This window comes from Barbus barbus (assembly GCF_936440315.1).
Source record: "Barbus barbus genome assembly, chromosome: 8".
In the NCBI taxonomy this organism is placed as follows: domain Eukaryota; kingdom Metazoa; phylum Chordata; class Actinopteri; order Cypriniformes; family Cyprinidae; genus Barbus; species Barbus barbus.
In genome coordinates this window covers 20,651,235-20,672,494 of record NC_136736.1, presented here as the reverse complement: position 1 = coordinate 20,672,494, position 21,260 = coordinate 20,651,235, and the positions used below count along the sequence as shown (strand labels likewise).

Below are 21,260 nucleotides of genomic sequence, written 5' to 3'. Positions count from 1 at the left end.
TTGTTTTATGACATATAGTGCAAGTTATGAGGTAGAGGGGGAGAGACTAGCTCAGTGCAAATCACTGTACATACAATTTAGGTTGCAAGGAAGTATAAACAGAAGGTGCATTATACAGTGAGGTATGTAAATAGCATATGTTTATATATGGCCAATGGCCTTAACGGCATCCGGAGGTAGAAATGTGCAAGGGAATGTGCAAAATATCAGCGAAATGTGCAAAATAACAGAGGGAATAATAAGAACATTGTGAGTGAGGAGTGCAGACAGGTTATTGAACAGTGCAGTTTTTTTTTTTTTTTTTTAACAAGTAGGTGGTCCATCTTGGATGTAGTGTCCAGCGCCTGAGATTGGAGTTCAGTAGGCTGACAGCTGAGGGAAAGAAACTGTTCCTGAGTCTGCTGGTGCAACAAGGAAGACTCCCGATGGGAGAGGAGTGAACAGTCTGTGATTGGGGTGAGAGGAGTCTTTGGTGATTCTTCTCTCTCTCCTTAGGCAGCGTTTGTGGTAAATGTCTTTGATGTCTTAATCCCTGTAGGCCGTCTCATCATTGCCGCTGATCAGGCCTACCACCGTGGTGTCATCTGCAAACTTGATTATGGAGTTAGAGCCATGTACAGGTATGCAGTCGTGGGTGAAAAGGGAGTAGAGGATTGGGCTCAGCACACAGCCCTGTGGTACACCAGTGTTTAGAGTGAGGACCGAGGAGGTGTGGATACTGATCCTAACAGACTGGGGTCTGTTGGTGAGAAAGTCCAGGGTCCAGTTACAGAGGGAGGGGCTGATGCCAAGATCAATGAGCTTGGAGATCAGCTTGGATGGGATCACTGTATTGAAGGTGGAAATGAAATCAATGAATAGCATCCTGACATGTGTTGGTTCTGTCCAGGTGCATCAGGGCAGAGTGGAGAGCTGAGGCGATGGCATCTTCAGTTGACCTGTTGGATTTGTAGGCGAACTGGTATGGGTCCAGTGTTGGGGGCAAGCATGTTTTCAGGTGGGAACTTTGCAATAATGGGAGTAAGAGCAACTGGGCGGAAGTCATCGAGGGCCACTGCAACAGCATGTTTTGGTACAGGTACAATGGTGGCTGTTTTGAAGCAGTTGGGAACAATGGCTTGGGCCAAAGAGAGGTTGAAAATGTTGGTGAAGACCTCAGCCAGCTGTTCTGCACAGACCCTAAGCACACGGCCAGGGATGCCATCAGGGCCGGCAGCTTTATGTGAGTTCACCTTACGCAAGGTGGTGCACACGTCACTGGTGGAAAGTGTGAGCGGCAGGTCGTCAGGTGTAAGCACAGCTTTGATGGGTGGTTCTGTGTTTCCACGATCAAAGCGAGCATAAAAGTTGTTCAGTTCGTCAGGGAGGGTAACATTGCTGTTTGGGGGTGTACTGTTTGAAGTGAAGTGACATACTGCCAAGTATGGTGACCCATACTCGGAATTCGTGCTCTGCATTTAACCCATCCAACGTGCACACACACAGCAGTGAACACACACACACCGTGAACACACACCCGGAGCAGTGGGCAGCCATTTATGCTGCGGCGCCCGGGGAGCAGTTGGGGGTTCGGTGCCTTGCTCAAGGGCACCTCAGTCGTGGTATTGAGGGTGGAGAGAGCGCTGGACATTCACTCCGCCCACCTACAATCCCTGCCGGCCCGAGACTCGAACCCGCAACCTTTGGATTACGAGTCCGACTCTCTAACCATTAGGCCCCGACTTCCCCAGTTTGCTGGTTTATAGTCTGTGAGGGCATGGATGCCTGTCCACATTCGCAGAGGTTTGTTGTTTTTAAATCTGTCCTCAATGCGCAGTTTGTAATTGTATTTAGCTGATTGAATTCCCCTCTTCAGATTGGACCTGGATAAGCCGTAAGCTTCACAGTCGCTAGATTTGAAAGTGGCGTCACATGCCTTCAGCAGGAGCCGGACTTCCTTGTTCATCCAGGGTTTCTGATTGGGGTACAATTTAATTAGTTTATAGGTGGTTACCTTGTCAACACATCTGTTGATATGATGCAGAACAGAGCTGGTGTAGGTGTTAACATCTGTGTGGGAGTCCAGTGTGGCCCGAGAAGCAAACAAATTCCAGTCTGTGTTCAGGAACTCCTGCTGTAGTGAAGAGTCTGCTTCTTCCAGCCAAACTCTAACAGTCCTCACGGTGGGTTTCACATGTTTGATGATAGGGGTGTATTTAGGTAGCAGGAACAGGGAGAGGTGATCAGATTGTCCAACGTGGGGGAGGGGAGTTGCTCTGCAAGCATCAGGGATGTTTGTATAAACATGATCAAGAGTATTGTCTCCTCTTGTAGGGTAAGAAACGTTTTGATAAAATTTGGGGAGAGTTGTTCTCAGATTGGCATGATTGAAGTCACCAGCAATAATAAAAACTCCATCCGGATGTGTTGTTTGCAGCTTATTAACAACAGAAGATAGTTCTTTCATGGCTAGTTTAGCATTAGCATCCGGGGGTACATACACTGCAGCGATTATGGCAGTTGTAAATTCACGGGGCAGATAAAAGGGTCTGCACTTGATAAAGATGTATTCAATATCAGCAGAGCAGTGGGATTTAGTTTTCATATAAACAGTGGGATGCATGTTTATCTGTAGAAAGGTTTGTCTATGAGTGACAAGGAGGAAAGTTTTGTTTGTATGGGCATTGCGTGGGTTTCAGAAAGGTCCGTTCTTACGGCATGTCACATCTCCATACTTTTGAGCAATAAAACAGTCTTATCAGATGGTTGCCCTGGTAACTGAGCCCTTTAGGGTGCTTTTTCGGGGGGAAGGGTCCATAGACCCTCACAGATTGTTTGTTGAATGAGAGAGTTTGCTGGATTATTCATTAAATATAATGAATAAATGTGTGCCTGATTGGTCCAAATGCTACAACACACACAACACAGAAACTATAGCTCATACTCCCCACACACATTTTTGAGAGGAGACAGAGAGTATCTTTGTATCCATCTATAATCACTGGTGCTTGCGCACACATTTAGTTTAAGCCAAAAGCTGTTATCTAAATGCTTAAGGCTGTGGGTCTCTTTATTGATTTGATAAAACTAGTTTTGCATACAGTAGAGCGCAAGCAATGCAGTACTGCTACATTTCTTTATTTTAGGAAGCATTACATGAGATGCAACGTACTGTATGCTATTGCCTAACACACAAAGCTCACATCCACATGCTGTTAATTAGCATCTTTAAGTGATTGCAAATGAGTTCATTCATTCGCATTATGTTAAGGCAGCCACATTATCGCGGCAAATCCCGCTTGAAAGGCTTTGATTTTCTAAAGATGACAGTGGTGTTGCCAGGACAGCCACTGAAATAGTGATGCACATTTAAAACAGACCGCAACTTAACTGTTCTCTGATGTTAGTGCTTGGTTTGTACTGTGCCAGTATTTCTTCTCACAGGATATCTATTTATATATACTTTTAAATACATGTATTATATACTTTTCAGTTCAGATTTATTTAGACTGTACAGTTAATTTTTAAGTACTTGTAATGTTTAGACTGTACAGTTTTTTTTTTTTAAATCAATCTTTTCTGTGTTTATATGCAGGTTGTCAGTGTCTAATGCTACCGTGCAGTTATCCATGTTTTGTTGAATTCGGCATCCACTCCACCACTCATGATGGTTTAGTCCTGCTGTGAGAGCACAACAATGACGTCCATGGTTGCCAATGGGACTCAAGGTGGCCAGTCAATGGTCCTGAAAGGAGTGGACCCTGAAACATGCATGATCGTGTTCAAAAACCACTGGGCACAGGTATGTTGTATCTACATTCTAGTAGATTTGTCTTCTTTCCTCATGTGGCATTCTAAATGCCATTTCTCTACTGTTAAAAGTATGCATGATACTACTGTTTGCAAAATAGAAAAACCTTTATGATGCTCATTGTGGTGAATTACATGTGAGAATTACATATTCCTTAAAATACTTTGCTAAGCAAAATCATGCAGAGCACAATAGCATTAACATAGTCTGTTACTACCTGCTTGATACTTTTGCTTTAGGTGTATAATTACATGAAAATTTGTTGTGGATATACACTTTTTTTGCTCATCCACAAGTGAATTAGTTCTTCAGTGAAAAGATTAACTTTCAAAAAGTGCTGTTCCACCTCAGATGTACAAACCAAATATTATATGAGTAGGGTTATTTTCTGTTTATTATATATGAAGTTTATTTTATATAAGGCTTTATGATTAATTAAAATAAAGCAATTACAAATTAAATATATTTACATATTATATATGATAAAATATTATGTTTCTGATCATTAAAGTAAGTAAATTAAAATGGTACGTTTTGTAAGCATTTAAAATCCTGAACTGGCCCTTGAACAGACTATGCCATTAGTGTTACATTGTGAATAAGGCTCTGGACCTCTTCTGTTGATTCAGCAGAATGCTTCAGAACATAGAGGCATTGTTTGGGTATAGAAGATGAGTTCAGGCTAAAACAGCCTGAATACTTTTTATAAACTCTAAAGACAGAAATTAGGGTAGTTTTCTAAAAGCAAACTAGTATTATTGTTGTTAACTAATCCAACTAAGTACTAAAATATTCTAATGATCTGAGATGCCGTTAACACTTTCACTCTTTCAAACCTTCCTGCTTAATTTGCATTGATGAATGGTACACTGTAAGAGCAATATGCCATTTTTGCACTTCCTCTTCCTGGAGCCTTCAGGTTATTCCTTTGCTCTGTTAATAACACAATCTCAGTTTGACACACCCCTGACTGGGAGTTTTGTCATTATGGAATAGATCAACACCAGGACAGAGGGCTCATTGTTCCAGTTGATTCAGCTACTAATTTGCATGAAATAGATTATATGTCTTCCTGCTACATTGCAAATATTCCAGTATAAATATATATATATATATATATATATATATATATATATATAGTTTTTATATAATTTTTTTTTTACATTTTTTTTTATTTTTTATATTTGTATTATTAAATTTTTTTGTAATTTTTTTACATTTGTTTTTACTTTTTATTTTTTATATTTGTATTATTACATTTTTTTAGTCATTTTTTAAAGTCATTTTTAGTGACCATACTGTAAAGAGAACTTTTTGCTATAGTGTGATAAAATCCCTTTGACTATTCTCCAGTGTGAATGACTTCTGATCTCTTGACATTTTCTCAGGTGGTGAAGATTCTAGAGAAGCATGACCCATTGCGCAGTAATGTTGGTGGTCTGGGTGGAGGTCATGGTCTTGGCGGGGGTGGAGGACTCGGCAGCTTCCGTTTCGGTCCAGTCCCTGGCGATGAGGCCAGCGCTGTGCAGAACTATGTAGAGCACATGCTCTTCCTCCTCATGGAGGAGGAGTGTGGTCAAAATGGAGCCATGGGGCCCATTCTGGAGTTTGTGGTGATGGAGAACGTGTTGGAGAGATTGTTTATCTGGAGTCTGAGGCGAGAGTTCACAGATGATATGAAATTAGAGCAACTTAAGATGTATGAGATGCTGATTGGACAAGCCAGGCAGCCATTACTTCATCATAAACCAGTGCTCAAGCCTTTAATGATGCTCTTGTCGTCCTGCTCCGGCTCCCCATCGGGCCCAAGCTCCTCTGCTGTGGAGACAGAGCTTGTGCTGCTCCTGAACCAGCTGTGCTGTGTTCTGGCTAAAGACCCATCAGTCCTAGAGCTTTTTTTCCATACGAGTGAGGACCAAGGAGCTGCTAATTTCCTCATCTTCTCCCTACTCATCCCCTTCATACACAGGGAAGGGTCAGTTGGACAGCAGGCCAGAGATGCGCTTCTGCTTATCATGGCTCTTTCTGCTGAGAACCATGTTGTGGCCAAACACATCGCAGAGAACACCTATTTCTGTCCGGTATGCATCTATTATAGTATATCTTCCTCTTTTATTTATACTCTTTCTCTATTTATCTTTCTCTTTTTTTTAAGCTACTTGGATTCTGTCCAGAAGTGCTTTACAATTACCAAAGTTCCTGCAACACTGGGCTTACTTTATTGCTGTGTCCTAAATTACCATCTAGGGTAAACGTACCTATTAAGCTCACCAAAAATCTACATCGAGACATTTTTAGTGCACAAGATATTGGTTTCAGTACAAAAAGTTATGTTAAAATAAAATATCAATCTCTCACACAAAAATATTTCATTTTATTTTAAATGACAAAAGCATTTTAATTAAGATATACATCGTTAAATTCAAAAAGTCTGGTTGTGCTTAATGGGTACATTTCTGTACCCTTTAAGCACACCCCTGTTCCCATTAAGCCCACATCATGTTTTATTAAAAATTCTTGTTTATTTTAAGGAAAATTTTTGAAGAATAATTCTAAAAATATATATTTTTGAAGGTATAAAGTCAATCACAAAAAAAACAGAAGACTAAAATCAAGCAACAAGGCATTCAAGTCAATCAGTTATATATTCATAATGAAGTGTCATCTAAGCACATTGCAACATCCATTCTAGTCCACATTCAGCTAAGTAACACGTTCAAAAATCAAATAAAATACACCAATAAAACATTTAATTCATGGGGATGAACACAGAAACTAGCCTCATTATGAAACCTCGTATTACATGGATGTAAACTTATCTATAGTCTCTTAAGGCTGGAATACACTACACGATTTTTGCCCCGATTTTCCACAGATTTACAGTCTGGAGAAGTTGATGCTTGTTGCCAAAGATCAGAGCCAGTCTGCAGATTTGAGTTAACAGAATCCATAGATTGATTAACTTAACTTAAAGAGACAACCATCAGTTTACAGACGTTCAATGTGAAAGAGCTTCAAGAGAGCACACTGAGCTTAATTGGAGCAGCAACATTTTTCATGTAATCAAATTATTTCATGTAATTTCATGTAATAAATTTAATGTAATTATTAAAATGACAGGAGTTTTGCTAAATAAACAGTCTAGGTCATGTATTAAGTTCATACACATTTTAATATGAACAACTATTCTTATTGATGTCACACCGAAGCTGTGTGATTTTCATAGTAGTGCACCCTATAAGCTCGCCTTAAAATAATATGAAAAAATTACAGCACTGTAAAACCACAGACCAGCAATAAACTGTCAATTTATAATATTATGGATGTAAAAGTACAAGCCAGTAATGTCTGTGAAGTAATATATTAGCATAGCACACAATCTTATATAGCTAGTCAGCTAACTGTGTTCTGTAGCATCTGCGCTGTGTTGCTAAAACTATCTTTTGGATCTAATGTAATTATTTCCCACATCCAAGTTCCAGGATATAATATGCTAAAGTCTGAACATTAATCTCTTAATTTTACAATAAGTAGTGAAATTTACCCAAAATGAAGTCTTAAAGATCTAAAAAACGCACATTTAAGGGGCTCCTCTTTTGGTGAAAGTTTTTAGACAGCTTTCAAAATGGCCGCCAGACAGTGTGAACACATGGAGACCCGTATCTCAGCGTGCAATGATCTGATTGACTTGAAATTACAGGAGGTATATAGTAACAAACATATCAATTGATCAAGACATCAAGTCGGATAATACATTTTTTTTTTTTTTTTTTTTATATAATCTGATCTCAAAAAGTGTGCTTAATAGTCTTTATGGATCATGGTGCTTTCTCAAGTGTTGAGTGCATAAAAAGGAATCTCTGTTTGACTTGCATTCCCATTTCACGGTTTAAAATACTTTATTGAATCTGTATTGAAAGTTTTTTTTTTTGTTGTTGTTTTTTTTTTTTTATCTTTAGTAAATCCCAAAATGAATATAGATGTTGTGAACATATAAAACTGTTGGTTTTAGTTTTTGTAGCATTTTATTTTGAACTTTTTAGACAAACTGTTATAGGTTTTATAACTGGACATTTTATGCTCTTTACCATAAAACAAATAAACAAACAAAAAAAGAACAACTTACTGATATTGGCTGAAATTTTAAAATCTTTAAATCCGTAAAGACGGCTCATTAACTTGGGCCAACTTATGTTAAATGGGACAGAACAAACTAAAAACAAACACAACAGGAATTGAATGTACAACTGCTGTACATCATCATCATCATCATCATTATATGAACTAGCAAACCCTGAAGAAGTGTGACATTTATAGCCTCCAGTTATGACTCTAATGAGCAGGGGCGGACTGGGGCCAAAAAGTGGCCCTGGACTTTTTGGCACAGAGCGGCCCACCAAACCTGGTCCGCAACACACCACACTACACCACAAATGAGTGGCATATTCTTGACATTATAATTGGTCTTTTCTGGTGTATATGACAAATAGTAAATAACTTAAAAGATTTTTAACGAGGGACAGTTTAATATCACTAAAGTTAAATACCAATATTATCAGTCCATATGACACAGTGCTCTGGTATCGTCTATAAGACTTGAATAGTTCAGACAGTTGGACTGTTTTTATGGTGTCTTGCTATTGGTCATATACAGTATTTGTCCTTTTGCAGGAGCTTGACATATATCATTTTAAGGAATAGAGCTCCAGTTGTGGAAAAGCGAATACAAATTATTTTGATGATGAAAAATACAGTAAACAGTACTGTGTAATATGTAATGTAACCATTTAAAACAGCTGTCTTCTATGCGACTATATAGTAAAATATATTTGATTACTCTGACGCAGCGCTGAATTTTCAGCATCATTTCTCCAGTCTTCAGTGTCACATGATCCTTCAGAAATCATTCTAATATTCTGATTGCTGCTCAAGAAACATTTCTGATTATTATGAATGTTGAAAACTGTTGTGCTGCTTCATATTTTTGTGGAAAATGTCATACCATTCAGTCTTGGGTAAGATTAAAAATATAAATTAATATTTTTCTTCAACAATGTTGCATTAAATCAAAGATTAAAGATATTTACACTTATTACAAAGTACTTATATTTCAAATATATGCTGTTCTTTAACTGAGAACCATTATACCAATAATAAAACCATTAGTGATTACAAATAATAACTGATAATTAAGCAGCAAATTAGGTGACATTAGAATGATTTCTGAAGGGACACTGAAGACTTGAGTAATGATGCTGAAATTTCAGCTTTGATCACAGGAATAAATTACATTTTAAAACATCCTAAATAGAAAACCACTATTTTAAGTGTAATATTTCATAATATTAGGCTATTGTTTTACTGTATTTTTGATCAAATAAATTCAATCTTCTTTCAAATAAATAAATAAATAAAAATTAATTATTTCAAACTTTTAACCACCAGTGTGTATATAAAATAGGTTAATGCATGTGAATTAATAAATTATATTTTTATTATACCTATAATATAAATCACTTTCCAATGCACAGCACTCGAAAGCAAAACTCTTCAGATTTACAATGTTCTAGAGTAAGATTGAATGATTTTTATATATTTTTAAACATTTTCTTAGACACGTGAAATCACAGAAGATTTACATGAACTCAACTCATGTCTGCTGAAAACTGCATTATGTAGCCTTCATTGTGACAATTCGAATAACGGCATTAAAATCTGAGAAATTTGAAAAGGCCAGTAGTAATTTGCATTCCTGAAAATTAATTTATTTAATTTATAATTAAATTTTGCTGAATTGTCTTGTCATGTTTAGCTGCTTACATCTTACCTCAGCTCGCATTCAATTCAAGTCGTGCGCAGCTCAGCGTCTGTGAACGGGAAATCCTGCCTTCTACACTGATTGGCTGTTTCAAACATTTTGACATTGACGAGCGCTTTTGAGCCTCTGCACTGAGCCGGGGGACGCTAAATTAATTAGAATTTTTGAATGAAGTGGGTTGCGCGGCCCGGGCCATTCGCCTGGGCCGATTGGAAGGATATACATAGGCCTACATTTACTACAATCCATTTTTATATATATATATATATATATATATATATATATATATATATATATATATATATATATATATATATATATATATATATATATATTACGTGAAAACTCCCGGTGCTCCAGATGGCCAGTCCGCCACTGCTAATGAGCATGAATAACACGTTTGAGTAATCTTATCTGGATGTTTATGAAATCGCAATGAAATCCACAGTCAGTGAAGCCAACAGGACAGTTAAACTGGTTAAATCTTTAGTGACTGCATGGATTGTTTCTGAATATTATCAAATTTTCCTTTCAAATATGTGCCACCGTGGGCCCTGTCAGAGCATCCAGCAGCACAGTATGTGCTTATGTAAAGTCATTAGAGATAATTGCATAATCTGTTACACCATGGATGAGTACCCTTCTTACTAAGATGACATCACCCTCGGCTTCAACAGAGTCTGATTCTCAGCCTCACATGCACTCTCAGGTCTTTCTGACCTAACATTCATCAGCCACTGAATGAAGCCAGGAAGCATGTAGCTAAAGATTGTTGTGCTATTACATAATGGTTGTCTTTATTGAAGTGTTCACAAGTGTATTTTGAATTAATTGATTTATTTATTTATTTTTGTTTTTGATGAAGGTTTTGGCTACAGGTCTGAGTGGGCTTTACTCATCTCTGCCTACTAAATTGGATGTACCCAGTGAAGAGTGGCACTGTCTGCACCGTGAGGACTGGCAGGAGCTGCCTGCTCTTGTGCAATTTCTTAACTCCTTGGAGTTCTGCAATGCTGTCATACAGGTGTGTGCTAGTGCTGCTTCATTTCTACTGCACTTGTGTTTTATCTATAGCAAGAGGTGTCCTGTACACCTGCCAGGATGTTTCTGGTGATCCTGAAGACCTTAATTGGCTTGTTCAGGTGTGTTTAATTTGGACTATAGCTAAATTCTGCTGAACAGTGTCCCTCCAGAAAAAGGATTGGACTCTCCTGGTTTATGGCAAACAATGTATCATTTTACAATCACATACAAACGTCCTCTGCTTGTTTTGCAAACATTCTTCTGGAGGTCTTATGTCAGGAGACAAAGGTTGAGTTATAAATAAACATAACTGCAGTATCCTTATCTTTATATGCCCAGTAGACGAAAGGAAGTAAAAATACATTTAGACAGTGTGAATTTATTAAATTTTAGCTTTGCTTTGTGTGTAGGTGTCCCATCCTTCCATCAGAGACCAGCTGGTTGGCTACATTCATAATGGTTTTCTGGTCCCTGTTCTAGCACCAGCATTACACAAGGTTAGTGGGCCATAAGTCATTTTCTTCCTAGATCTGAAAGCTGATATCAGTAAGATTTTTTAGAATTTTAAGCAACCTCATTTTTTTGTAGTTGACACTTGAAGAGGTGATGACCACAACAGCATACCTGGACGTCTTCATACGCAGCGTTTCTGAACCTGCATTGCTGCACACTTTCCTAAGCTTCATCCTGCTCCATCGCCATGACAATGTACACATTTTGGACACACTAGTCAGCCGCATCAACACTCCCTTTCAGGTAACCACAATTTCATCCTGACTGTCAGCCAAATGCATTAAAAAAGCAGCCAATTAAATCTCAAAATTGGCTGCTTGCTTGAGAACAGCCCAGTGCTGAACAAGTGCTGGGTGATACAAAATAAAATAAGGGAATATTGTTAATGTTAAAAGTTTTGGTTAGTTTTCAAAAGACAATGAGCCAGTTTCACTCTCCGTTTCACTTTCTTTTTTCTCCTCATAATTATGGCCACGACAAAGGGATGGTTCTACTGCTTTTAAACTCTCCTGAGCATATTTCTGTGTGTACACTGTGAAGAGCATCATAGGTTTCAATATGCACAGTGTTTTTATTTCGAGTTTTTGGTTTGCACGACCTTATAGAATCATGGAGTTCTGCATGCTTGCAAATCCTTTCGCTGTATCCAGCAAAATGCAAACATGATGATAATAAGAGGTTCAATGTGCAGTGAAGGCAGCTTCATTGATTGTAATGGCAGTATTTGCAGAACTCAGTCAGTGAGCTTGCCCTGCACTGAAGTAACTGACTGCTTCAGTGGTTACAAAGGCAACATTCTTTGAAAACTTTCTGTATATAACATATTCACAGTATGAATAAAAGTTTCATTTTTCATGAAAATAACTAAACAAAGCAAAGTTTCTGTATTGACAACCATATTTAAATGTGGTTGAATCTAAAACTGCCATGATTGATAGTAACCATAACAACAGATTGGCCAAAAAAATCTCATACTGTAATACAAAATTGATCTGGATTGAAGTTACACACACACACACACACACACACACAAAATGTATTTACTTTGTAACAATAGCTGTTCAGAGAAAATGCAAACATATTGAGATACATATTGAATATCATCAATATTAACACAAATATTAAAATTTATTTTATTTAGCTATACCATCAGGCCCTACACTGAACTACTGTTAATAAAACTGCTGTACTACTAAACTTCAGGGTGAAGAGTGCAGTGTACACAAGTGTTGAGAAGTGGTTGGTAGATTAGATGTAAGAATGAAGGTAGATTGCAGGCTCTTTCTATTATTATTTGAACTCAAATATTAGTTTGCATGTGTATTCAAACAGAACGCCCTACAGCACTGAGCCTTAAGAATAGTCAGCCTTTATTTTATGCACTATTAACATATAACAATTTAAACCAGTTAATGCCAGTTTATTGTTTAAAACATGCAATGTCTTCATTAAGTTGTGTTTTGTAGTAGTGTGTTTTTATAGGCTGTGCTTTTGTTCCAGCTTGGCACTGTATCGCTGGCCCTGTTCCGCACACTCATTGGCTTGTATTGTGAGGATGTCATGCTCCAGTTGGTTTTCAAGTGAGTATATTTGTGCATACTGTTCAGTTTATTTTAAATATTGTGTCATACTCTTGGTGTTGGTGTTTAGCTATCTTTCTTGTGGCACTATATGTGTGGTCTCTCTTTCTCTGACAGGTACCTAATCCCCTGTAACCACATGATGTCGAGTCAGCGTAGAGTCTTGCGAGAAAGAGACTGTTACTCTGTGTCGGCTGCCAAGTTTCTAGCCCTTACACCCTCCTGCTGCTCTCCAGAGGTCATGCCCCCTCCACTCAGAAAACTGGACTCCATCCTGTGGTCAAAAGGCACTGATGGCTCCCATATAGGAACTATGGGTATAATGTAGTTTCTTTACTTTCTGTGGAAGAGTGTGCTATTTTATGTAATTTGGATTTGCATTGTGAATGAAGTGTCATTGTAATAACAAAATGTATAAACTTTTGACCTACACCGCAAACTAAAATCTTGTAAGGACGTAGATCAGGGGTGTCCAATTTTATTCCTGGAGGGCCACTGTCCTGCAGAGTTTAGTTGCAACCCCAATTAAACGCATCTAGACTGGCTAATCAAGGTCTTCAGGATGATTAGAAACTTACAGGCAAGGGTGTTGAGCCAAGTTGGCACTAAACTCTCCAGGTCATTGGCTCTCCAGGAGCAGAATTGGAAACCTTTTACTGGATGCAGAAGGGAAAAAGTGTTGCTGTTTTATCAAAGATTTCTAGGTTTTAATGTTAAAAGTGAGACAAAACGATTTTATCTTTTGTGTTGGTCTCCACAAAATCATGCACTGAAGATTTATTAACCAAGATCAAACTTTAGATTAGTGGACTTGAGTCTGCAGACTGAAATGTTATTCATGTCTCAGTGACTTCCGTCTTCTAGATTAAATCTGCAACTTCACTAGTGCTGGCGTCAATTTAATTTCTTCATTCCAGACTATGTAATCCGCTTATGTCTGTGCCTGTTATTAAAGTATTTGCAAGCTGATACAAATTCCAGAGCAATACTTTTTTGAAAAAGGGGACATAAAATATAATGAGAAGTGCATTAGTAACTGATTTAATATTGCTTGTACATTTTCCTCTAGAATCAAAAGAGGTTCTCTCAGAGGAGGATGACTGTGGTAACTCCTGTGTCATTGGCTCAGAGATCTACCTGGATGTCAGTTACCTGCACTACTTGTACGATGCACGAAACAGCATCAGTCACTGTATGCGAGCATGCCATGTGTGGTCGGCCCCTTACAATGGTGAGAACCCTCCTCCAGAAGAATACCAGCGCAGTACCTTGGAAGAAGCAGGTAGGACTCGGCCACCAGTTACCAGCAGGAAAACTCCAAATCAAATGCATCGCTCCGGTCCACCCCTCAAAGATATCACTGCTACTCCTGGATTGCTGGAGCTGGAGTGGGATGATAGTTATGATGCTTGTCCTGCACAACTGCAACAAGAGGAAGATCAGGAGACTCGCCCCATCCCGGACGAGCCCCCAAAACACATTCAAGAACTGCGGAGAACTGCTGTTATGATTGTGAAGGGCTCTTACATTGAAGAGTCTGAGTTCCAGAATGATGTTATGGTCTATGACCTGGTCGCTCAGAGGGATGCTCGTGACTCTGGTAATAGCTATCATGCCTCATCCAAACCTACAGAAGCAGCAAAGCAGGAGGTGTTAGATGAACCAGTAACTGATCAAAAGACTACAAAAACAGAATCCGCAATGAGCAATGGCTTGAGCTCCCCGTTAGATGAAATGGACAGTAAAAAGAGAGGGTCCCAATCAGACTATAAGTCATTGGAAGGGGAGGACCTAATGGCCCAGTATGAGGAACTCATAAGGACTCTGGGTGCACAGCACAGTCCAGCAAAAACTGACAGTGAACTCAAGAGTCCTACAGACCTCATGGATGAGGAGGAAGATGAGATTGACTTTAACTCTTTCTCCCCAGAGACACCAGAGGCTGAACAGCTACCATCTCCTTTTGGGACCAAACCCCGCAGTGGGAGTAGGGGGCATGCTGTACCTTTTACAGGTCAGAAAACATTTAATTTTTCTAAATTATTTTAATTAATTTAAATTCTTACACATTAATCTTCAGACACTCATTTATATATTGCACTATTTCAAGGGACAGTCATTTGTAGTGATGACCAAACATATAGGGTATATTATGCATGCATTCAATACCATAATGCATCTCAATAACATTAGTGTATACTGCCTGCTCATAAAAAAGGTTTAGAAAACATCAAGTTGTATGCTATCATAAAAATATCATCAGTAATATGACCTGTTTAACTCAACAAGTGGCATCTAGAAACCATAAACAATCATTGTACATGTGCATGGCAAATTGTGCACTGAATTGAATTATGTGACACTGTATTTCATGAAGTTTGACCTCAGTTTTGGCCCCCATGAACTACTATGCAGAATTGTGGAATCGTTTAGTATTAGTTTCAGTTTAATGTTCAATATGATATTTAGGTGTGTGTTGTTCTGGCTCTTTTTTTGTGTATAGTTTAGTTTATTTATACTTCATCTAATATTTAAGTTTTGCTTTTGTCTTTCTCAGGGCCATTCCTGAGTGTACTGCTGTCTCGTCTAGAAAATATGCCAAGTAATTCTCTCCATGTGAACTTACTTCTGACTGGCATCCTGGCCCAGTTAGCTGCTTACCCTCAGCCCCTGCTGCGATCCTTCCTTCTCAACACAAACATGGTGTTCCAGCCTAGTGTCCGCTCACTATACCAGGTACTGAAGTGCATAGTGTCTGATCTACTGAATGAATGTAGTTTTAAATCATACTTACTCAATATTCATTGTCACTGCATGCTTAATTTGAGTTTAAAAAGGTAGAAAATGAGACCAAAAAATGCCAAAACTGTGATTTCACTGGCCTCCATCAAACATCAGGTTTAGTACAATTTCTTTAGCCTACATTTCTTAAACTCTGATTAACATGGCAGATATTTTGAGCATATTATGTATGCAGGTCAGTTGAGAAATGTCAACTGTTTAGACGAATGTTTAATGTGGGGCACATTTAAGAGCTCATGTGAATTTTGCCAAGGATTTGGGGGATAAAGAATGGATTTGGGTCACATTCGGCTATGGTGTAAATGTAGCCTTTGTCTCTACAACTCTAATATTATATAGATGCACTAACCTGCTAAAATAACATCAGTGGCACATCACACAGCATCATAGCAAGGTTTTGTACTCAATACTTCCCCTTTATCAGCGTAAATCCCCGTTCACACCAAGAATGGTAATTATAAAGATAACGGTATTAGTGTCCACACCAGCGAACGATATCGTCTGTTTATTCTGAGTGCACGCGCATCTGCTGCTTTAAATTCTTGAGTTCCTTATAGCAGGATGGATTCTGATTGGGTGTCAATGTTTTTATCGTTCATGAGCTGAAAAAAAACGTTCTGAAAGTGATTCCAACGATATTGTTTCTCTGTGCCTTTATCATTATATTTGTGGTGTGGACTCTGCAATTCTTTAAAATTGAGAATGATTTTTAGAACAATGTCTTTATTGTTATCTTTATAGTTATCGTCCTCTGTGTGAACGGGCCTTAAGAGTGGAAAACTCTCTGCTAAATGGGTATGCAGCCCTCAAAATGTATGTGAAATGGCTCTTAGCCGAACAACATGATCATCTTGTTGTCTGATATTTTATTCAGTAAAGTTTAATTTGTGAACAAGTAAATTACCTGAATTCTACCTCGTTTCATATCATTACATGGGGCAATAGTAAAACCCATGCTTTCTCAACATTCATCAGCATGTCTTTGAGAGGCATGTGTTAGATCTGTTGGTTAATTTGTGGTCAAACCAACCTGAATGTTCGTCACAAAATGAATGAAAATGCTAATTCAGTCTCTGACAGTAGGTGGTGCTTATGGAAAAGCAGAAATATAAGCAATGGTGTGCAGTTATTTATTTATTTATTTATTTATTTTTCCCGTTCTGACACCTGCTTGTCATGATGATAGGAAGTCATCATTTGCAACCAGAGTATGTGCAGTAGTGATCTTAAAATGGAGCTGTGGTATCAACGTTCTGCCCATACTTCCACAGACTCAATCACAGGCACACAATCATGATGCCACACCACATTTTTATAGCATCAAATTACTAACTGAAACCAAACTTAATAGAAAACCCTTGAACATACCCAAGCATGATAAGAAATACTTAAACTGACTGAAACATCTTTGACTTTTTTAGTTTGGCTCACATCTCTTGTTTCCATGGAGAGGGCGGTGTTTATGAACAGGAGGTGGTGATAACTTTTCAGGATGTGTGTGGCACACTTGGATGTAACGGTAGCAGCTCTTGAGCATGTGACCAAAAGAACAAATCTTATTGGCTAGTCAGGTTTTTTGCAGTGCTATTGAAAAGACACCTCTCTGTAAAAGAAAAAGTCTTGTGAATGTTCTTATTGGTCTGAATAGATATTTTAACAATTAAATTGAAATGTGTATTGCACCAAATATTTGTATTGTACATTTGTCTTTGACTGTTGTTAATAAAGCACAAAACAAATTATAAAGAAGTGCATCTTTTTCCTTAAATTTACTACACAAATAATAATAATAATAATAATAATAATAAATAATTTGTTGCATTTATATAGCGCTTTATAATGTGAGGGGGTATCTCCTCATCCATCACCAATGTGCAGCATCCACCCGATGATACAATGTTTCAAGTAGAAATCTCAGTTATTTCAAAGAAGTACCTTACTGGAGTCACAGCATGTTGATAACAGACAAACTGAAGATATTCCATGAAGTGGTTTGGGTAATCCAATCACAATTTCTTTTGGACCCTGTTTACACCTGTATGTAGCACTGTCAACTTGTAATGTATCACCTGAAATGGATCTTAATACCTGGTGTGGATATGGGAGAATATGGAATGTTCATTCATTATTTTCACTCTCCCTTCTTGACTTTCTTGAATTTATAGGTACTGGCCTCAGTGAAGAACCAGATAGAACAGTGGTCAGCGAATAATAAAGACTTCCCTGAGCTTCTCACAGCTGCCCAGCACTGCTTATTGGCCAGAGAGAGTTCACTAAGAGGTCAGAGTAGATTCATATCCTTTCAGCCATATCATTTTATGATTTAATAAACACAAAACCGTTTTACTACACAAAATAAAAATGATCAATATGTGGGTATTTCATAAGGCAGCGGCGATAGATGCTATTTAAACTAAGTGCAAATAGCCATGTTTTCATAGCGATAGATGCTATTTTATTTACACTAAGTGCAAATAGCATGTTTTCATAGCGATAGATACTAAAAGGCAGGCTCCAACTCGGGTCGATCGCGTCAAAAAGCATGAGCCTTGCCATCTACGCCACTGATGCTGAATGAACATCTTTTTTAGTATTGACTAACCCGAACACACGTTGGTGGGTGGAGTTAGTGTAAATAGACTTTGCCAACAAGGCGGGCTATTTGCACTTAATGTAAATAGACACTCGGATTTCATAAACATGACCTGCAGTGATTCTCTGCTCCGACTGTTTGTCAGCAAATTGTTTTCTGAAGAAATATAATATAATCAAAAGTTTGTCAGCAGGATTTTTAAAAACAAATTTTAATACTTTTATTTGGCAAGAAACATTTAAATAAAACAAATCCTGGAAAAAAGTTTATACAAAAATAAGCAGTACAACAGTTTTCATAACTGTTTGTTGATTAGAAATGTTTCTAGAGCACAAAACAAGCATGAAGGATCATGTGACACTGAAGACTGGAGTAATGATGCTGAAAATTCAAGCTTTGCCATTACAGGAATAAATTGCATTTTAAAATATCTGATCCAAAAATATATATTTTTGATCCAAAAATGCATCCTTGGCAAGCATAGGATACTTATTTTAAAATAATTTAACAATCTTATCAATCTCAAACTATATAATATAATATAACATAATATGTAGACCTGTTGGAAGAAACTGTTTATATTTCGAGTTAAACGGAGTGTGTAAATCAATATCAAATCAAATAAATTTAGTCAAATAACTTTGAAGTCATTTTTCAGTTTGAGGGTTGCATAGCTACTGTTTTTCCCTTAGCAGTATAAACTGTTTCATCTTCTTTATTTGACTCGTTCTGTTTGAATAAACTACAGTGTAATAATTTCTAAGACAATGTTTATATATATTGTACAATGACTTGTTTTTTTTTCCATTTCTATCTAGACTCTCAAAGTCCACAGAATGGAGATTGGTTCCATAGTTCTGAAGCAGACAGCATCAAGATGAAACCGAATATCCAACCCAAAACTGTGGTTCCCTTAAACAAAACTGAGGTATATGCCACAGTTCTTTTCACAGAGTTCCTGAAAGAGCTAGCAGCCTTTGCACAAGAACACTCCATCCTTTCTCATCTTCCCACGGAGCAGTAACCTTTCATTCTGTTTTCATGTTTGTTATTAATGTTTCCAGGAAACTTTTGAACTGACATTTTGAATGATTTTTAGTTCTTATTGAAAGCACTAAAACTACACCGTAAACTCTAAATTAATGTGGGAATGTTTTTCTGACTTTTTCTCTTTTTTTATATTTTTGATGGGGTGGTTCTTTCAAGCATATGTTGTTGTTGTTCTGTTGTGTGAACAATCCTTGAAACTTCCATCATTTGATTATGCATTACCAAACCTGACATAAAACAGTCATTTATTTGCCTTCATTTCATAAAGTTGGCTTAGGTACACAAAATGCTGGATGTCTAACTGAAATTTCAGGCCTAAACTAAATAGTGATAGTGAATGGCCATACAGCCATTGAGCAAGAGGTGCTGAGGCATTACATATTAATAACGTTTGAGGACCAGATTCTCTACAGACTTTATAATGCTACTGATGTCTTTTTGCTGGAATGTTCCCATGATGGCCTTATTCTGACTAGTGCCTATTCCTTTAGTCCTTAATTTTCAACATTGCCTTTACAGTTTTATATACAGTAAGCATACTTTATAAACCTGGTCACTTGGCCATTTTATACTACTTGTCTGTAGGATTGCTGGATTTCCTCTCAGTCAGTCGTTCTGGTTCTATGTAGAGCATCACTGATATTAACTTTCACATTGTCTATGCAGCACATGAGTTGCTAATGAACATGTTTGAAACTAGCAGCACACATGCTTGTTAATTAGGATGAGGTGTCTTTCTTTAGTGGGGTAAGATATACACTACTGTTCACAAGTTTAAGGTTAGTACGTTTTTGTTTTATTTATTTATAAAGAAAGAAATACTTTTATCCAGGAAGGAAACATTAAACTGATCAAAAGTGACAATGTTTTTGTAACAATGTAAAAGTTTTTACCCTATCAAATAAATACTGTTCTTTTGAACCTATTCATAAAACAATTGTAAAAAATGCATCAGTTTCCACAATTTGAATCAGCTTTTAAGGAAATGTACCTGAAAATTCAGCTTTGCCATCACATGAGTAAATTACATTTTGTAATTTATATTTAAACAAAAAAGGTGTTTTAAATTGCAATATTTCACAATATTACTGTTTTTACTGTAATTTTATCAAATAAATGCAACCTTGATCTTACCAACCCCAAACTTTAAAATGTAGTGTTTTAAAACTATTTTAGAGGGATATAAAATCTTACATTTTTACTGACATTCCCTTTTTATTTAGATTTTTGTTTCTTTGTTGTTTTATCTTGAATCCTCACAACATTGTTTGCATGGCCCCTGAAAATGGTCATGAAGGACTTTGATTTTGCTGAAATACGATCGGAGATATCTTTTTTTTTTTTTTTTTTTTTACATTTGTACAAGAAATCAGTTGAAAAGTAATTCCACCCACATGCAAAAGAGATAGAGAAATTTGTAAGTGCACCATATTGATTATACACATTAAGCTTTAAATAGAATTTCACATGTAATATTTTAAAATGTTTGTATTTCACATTTGATTAAATGCCTTAAATGTATTCATTGCCTTTGATTGTTCAGAAAGATTTTTTGAAGGTAGATGTTTTACATGAAGTCCCCCACTAATTGTGAGGTCACAATGTAGCATGTTAATCCAAAGATATTTATATGTATTTTTATGTACCACAGATGACCTTAATATGGGTAATCAAGAGCTATAGGATTAGAAATTCGATATTAAATTGCCTTACTGGTGATAAGCAATACTTAAATTTTACATCTCTGTATAGTTCTGTATGTAGGTTGTAAAAAGAAATCCTGAATTTGTAGTAGTGTCACCTGCTCTTGTTTTATGTTCAGGCAGGAAACTGTTAAACATTTTCTGTATGTCAAATGGAAATAGCTTCTGTCAGAAATGTATGAAGGCATGACATCTTGAATAAAGATATCTCCTGTCCACTAACACAACTTTGAAGTGGCATACGAGTGAGTGGGCCGTAACATTGTCAGTCTTCTGAAGTTACAATGAGTGAATATTGTGCTGCAACTGTGATGAACATCCCTTTTTCTGCCACTTGCTTAATGTACCAGTTTTTTTTTTTTTTTTTGACAGCTTCCTATCTGATGCC

At 37.2% G+C, this 21,260-nt stretch overlaps 1 protein-coding gene across 1 annotated transcript; it reads left to right on the top strand.

Annotated features, from left to right (window-relative positions):
- The first annotated feature begins 3,580 nt into the window (after positions 1-3,580).
- Positions 3,581-21,097, top strand: LOC306874385 (FHF complex subunit HOOK-interacting protein 1A-like). The gene is made up of 11 exons (XM_079424392.1): positions 3,581-3,781; positions 5,179-5,871; positions 10,474-10,632; positions 11,042-11,128; positions 11,220-11,387; positions 12,645-12,724; positions 12,842-13,041; positions 13,794-14,738; positions 15,282-15,460; positions 17,692-17,806; positions 18,938-21,097. The coding sequence occupies exons 1-11, from the start codon at positions 3,677-3,679 to the stop codon at positions 19,141-19,143; spliced, it is 2,937 nt and encodes a 978-aa protein (XP_079280518.1). The 5' UTR covers positions 3,581-3,676; the 3' UTR covers positions 19,144-21,097.
- Positions 21,098-21,260: the final 163 nt, after the last annotated feature.

Bases quoted from the DNA above. Each gene is read 5' to 3' on its own strand.
- LOC306874385 (XM_079424392.1), top strand. From the start codon at position 3,677: ATGACGTCCATGGTTGCCAATGGGACTCAAGGTGGCCAGTCAATGGTC. The intron at 5,872-10,473 runs GTATGCATCTAT...TTTTTGATGAAG, and splicing joins AGAACACCTATTTCTGTCCG to GTTTTGGCTACAGGTCTGAG. The intron at 15,461-17,691 runs GTACTGAAGTGC...TTGAATTTATAG, and splicing joins GTGTCCGCTCACTATACCAG to GTACTGGCCTCAGTGAAGAA.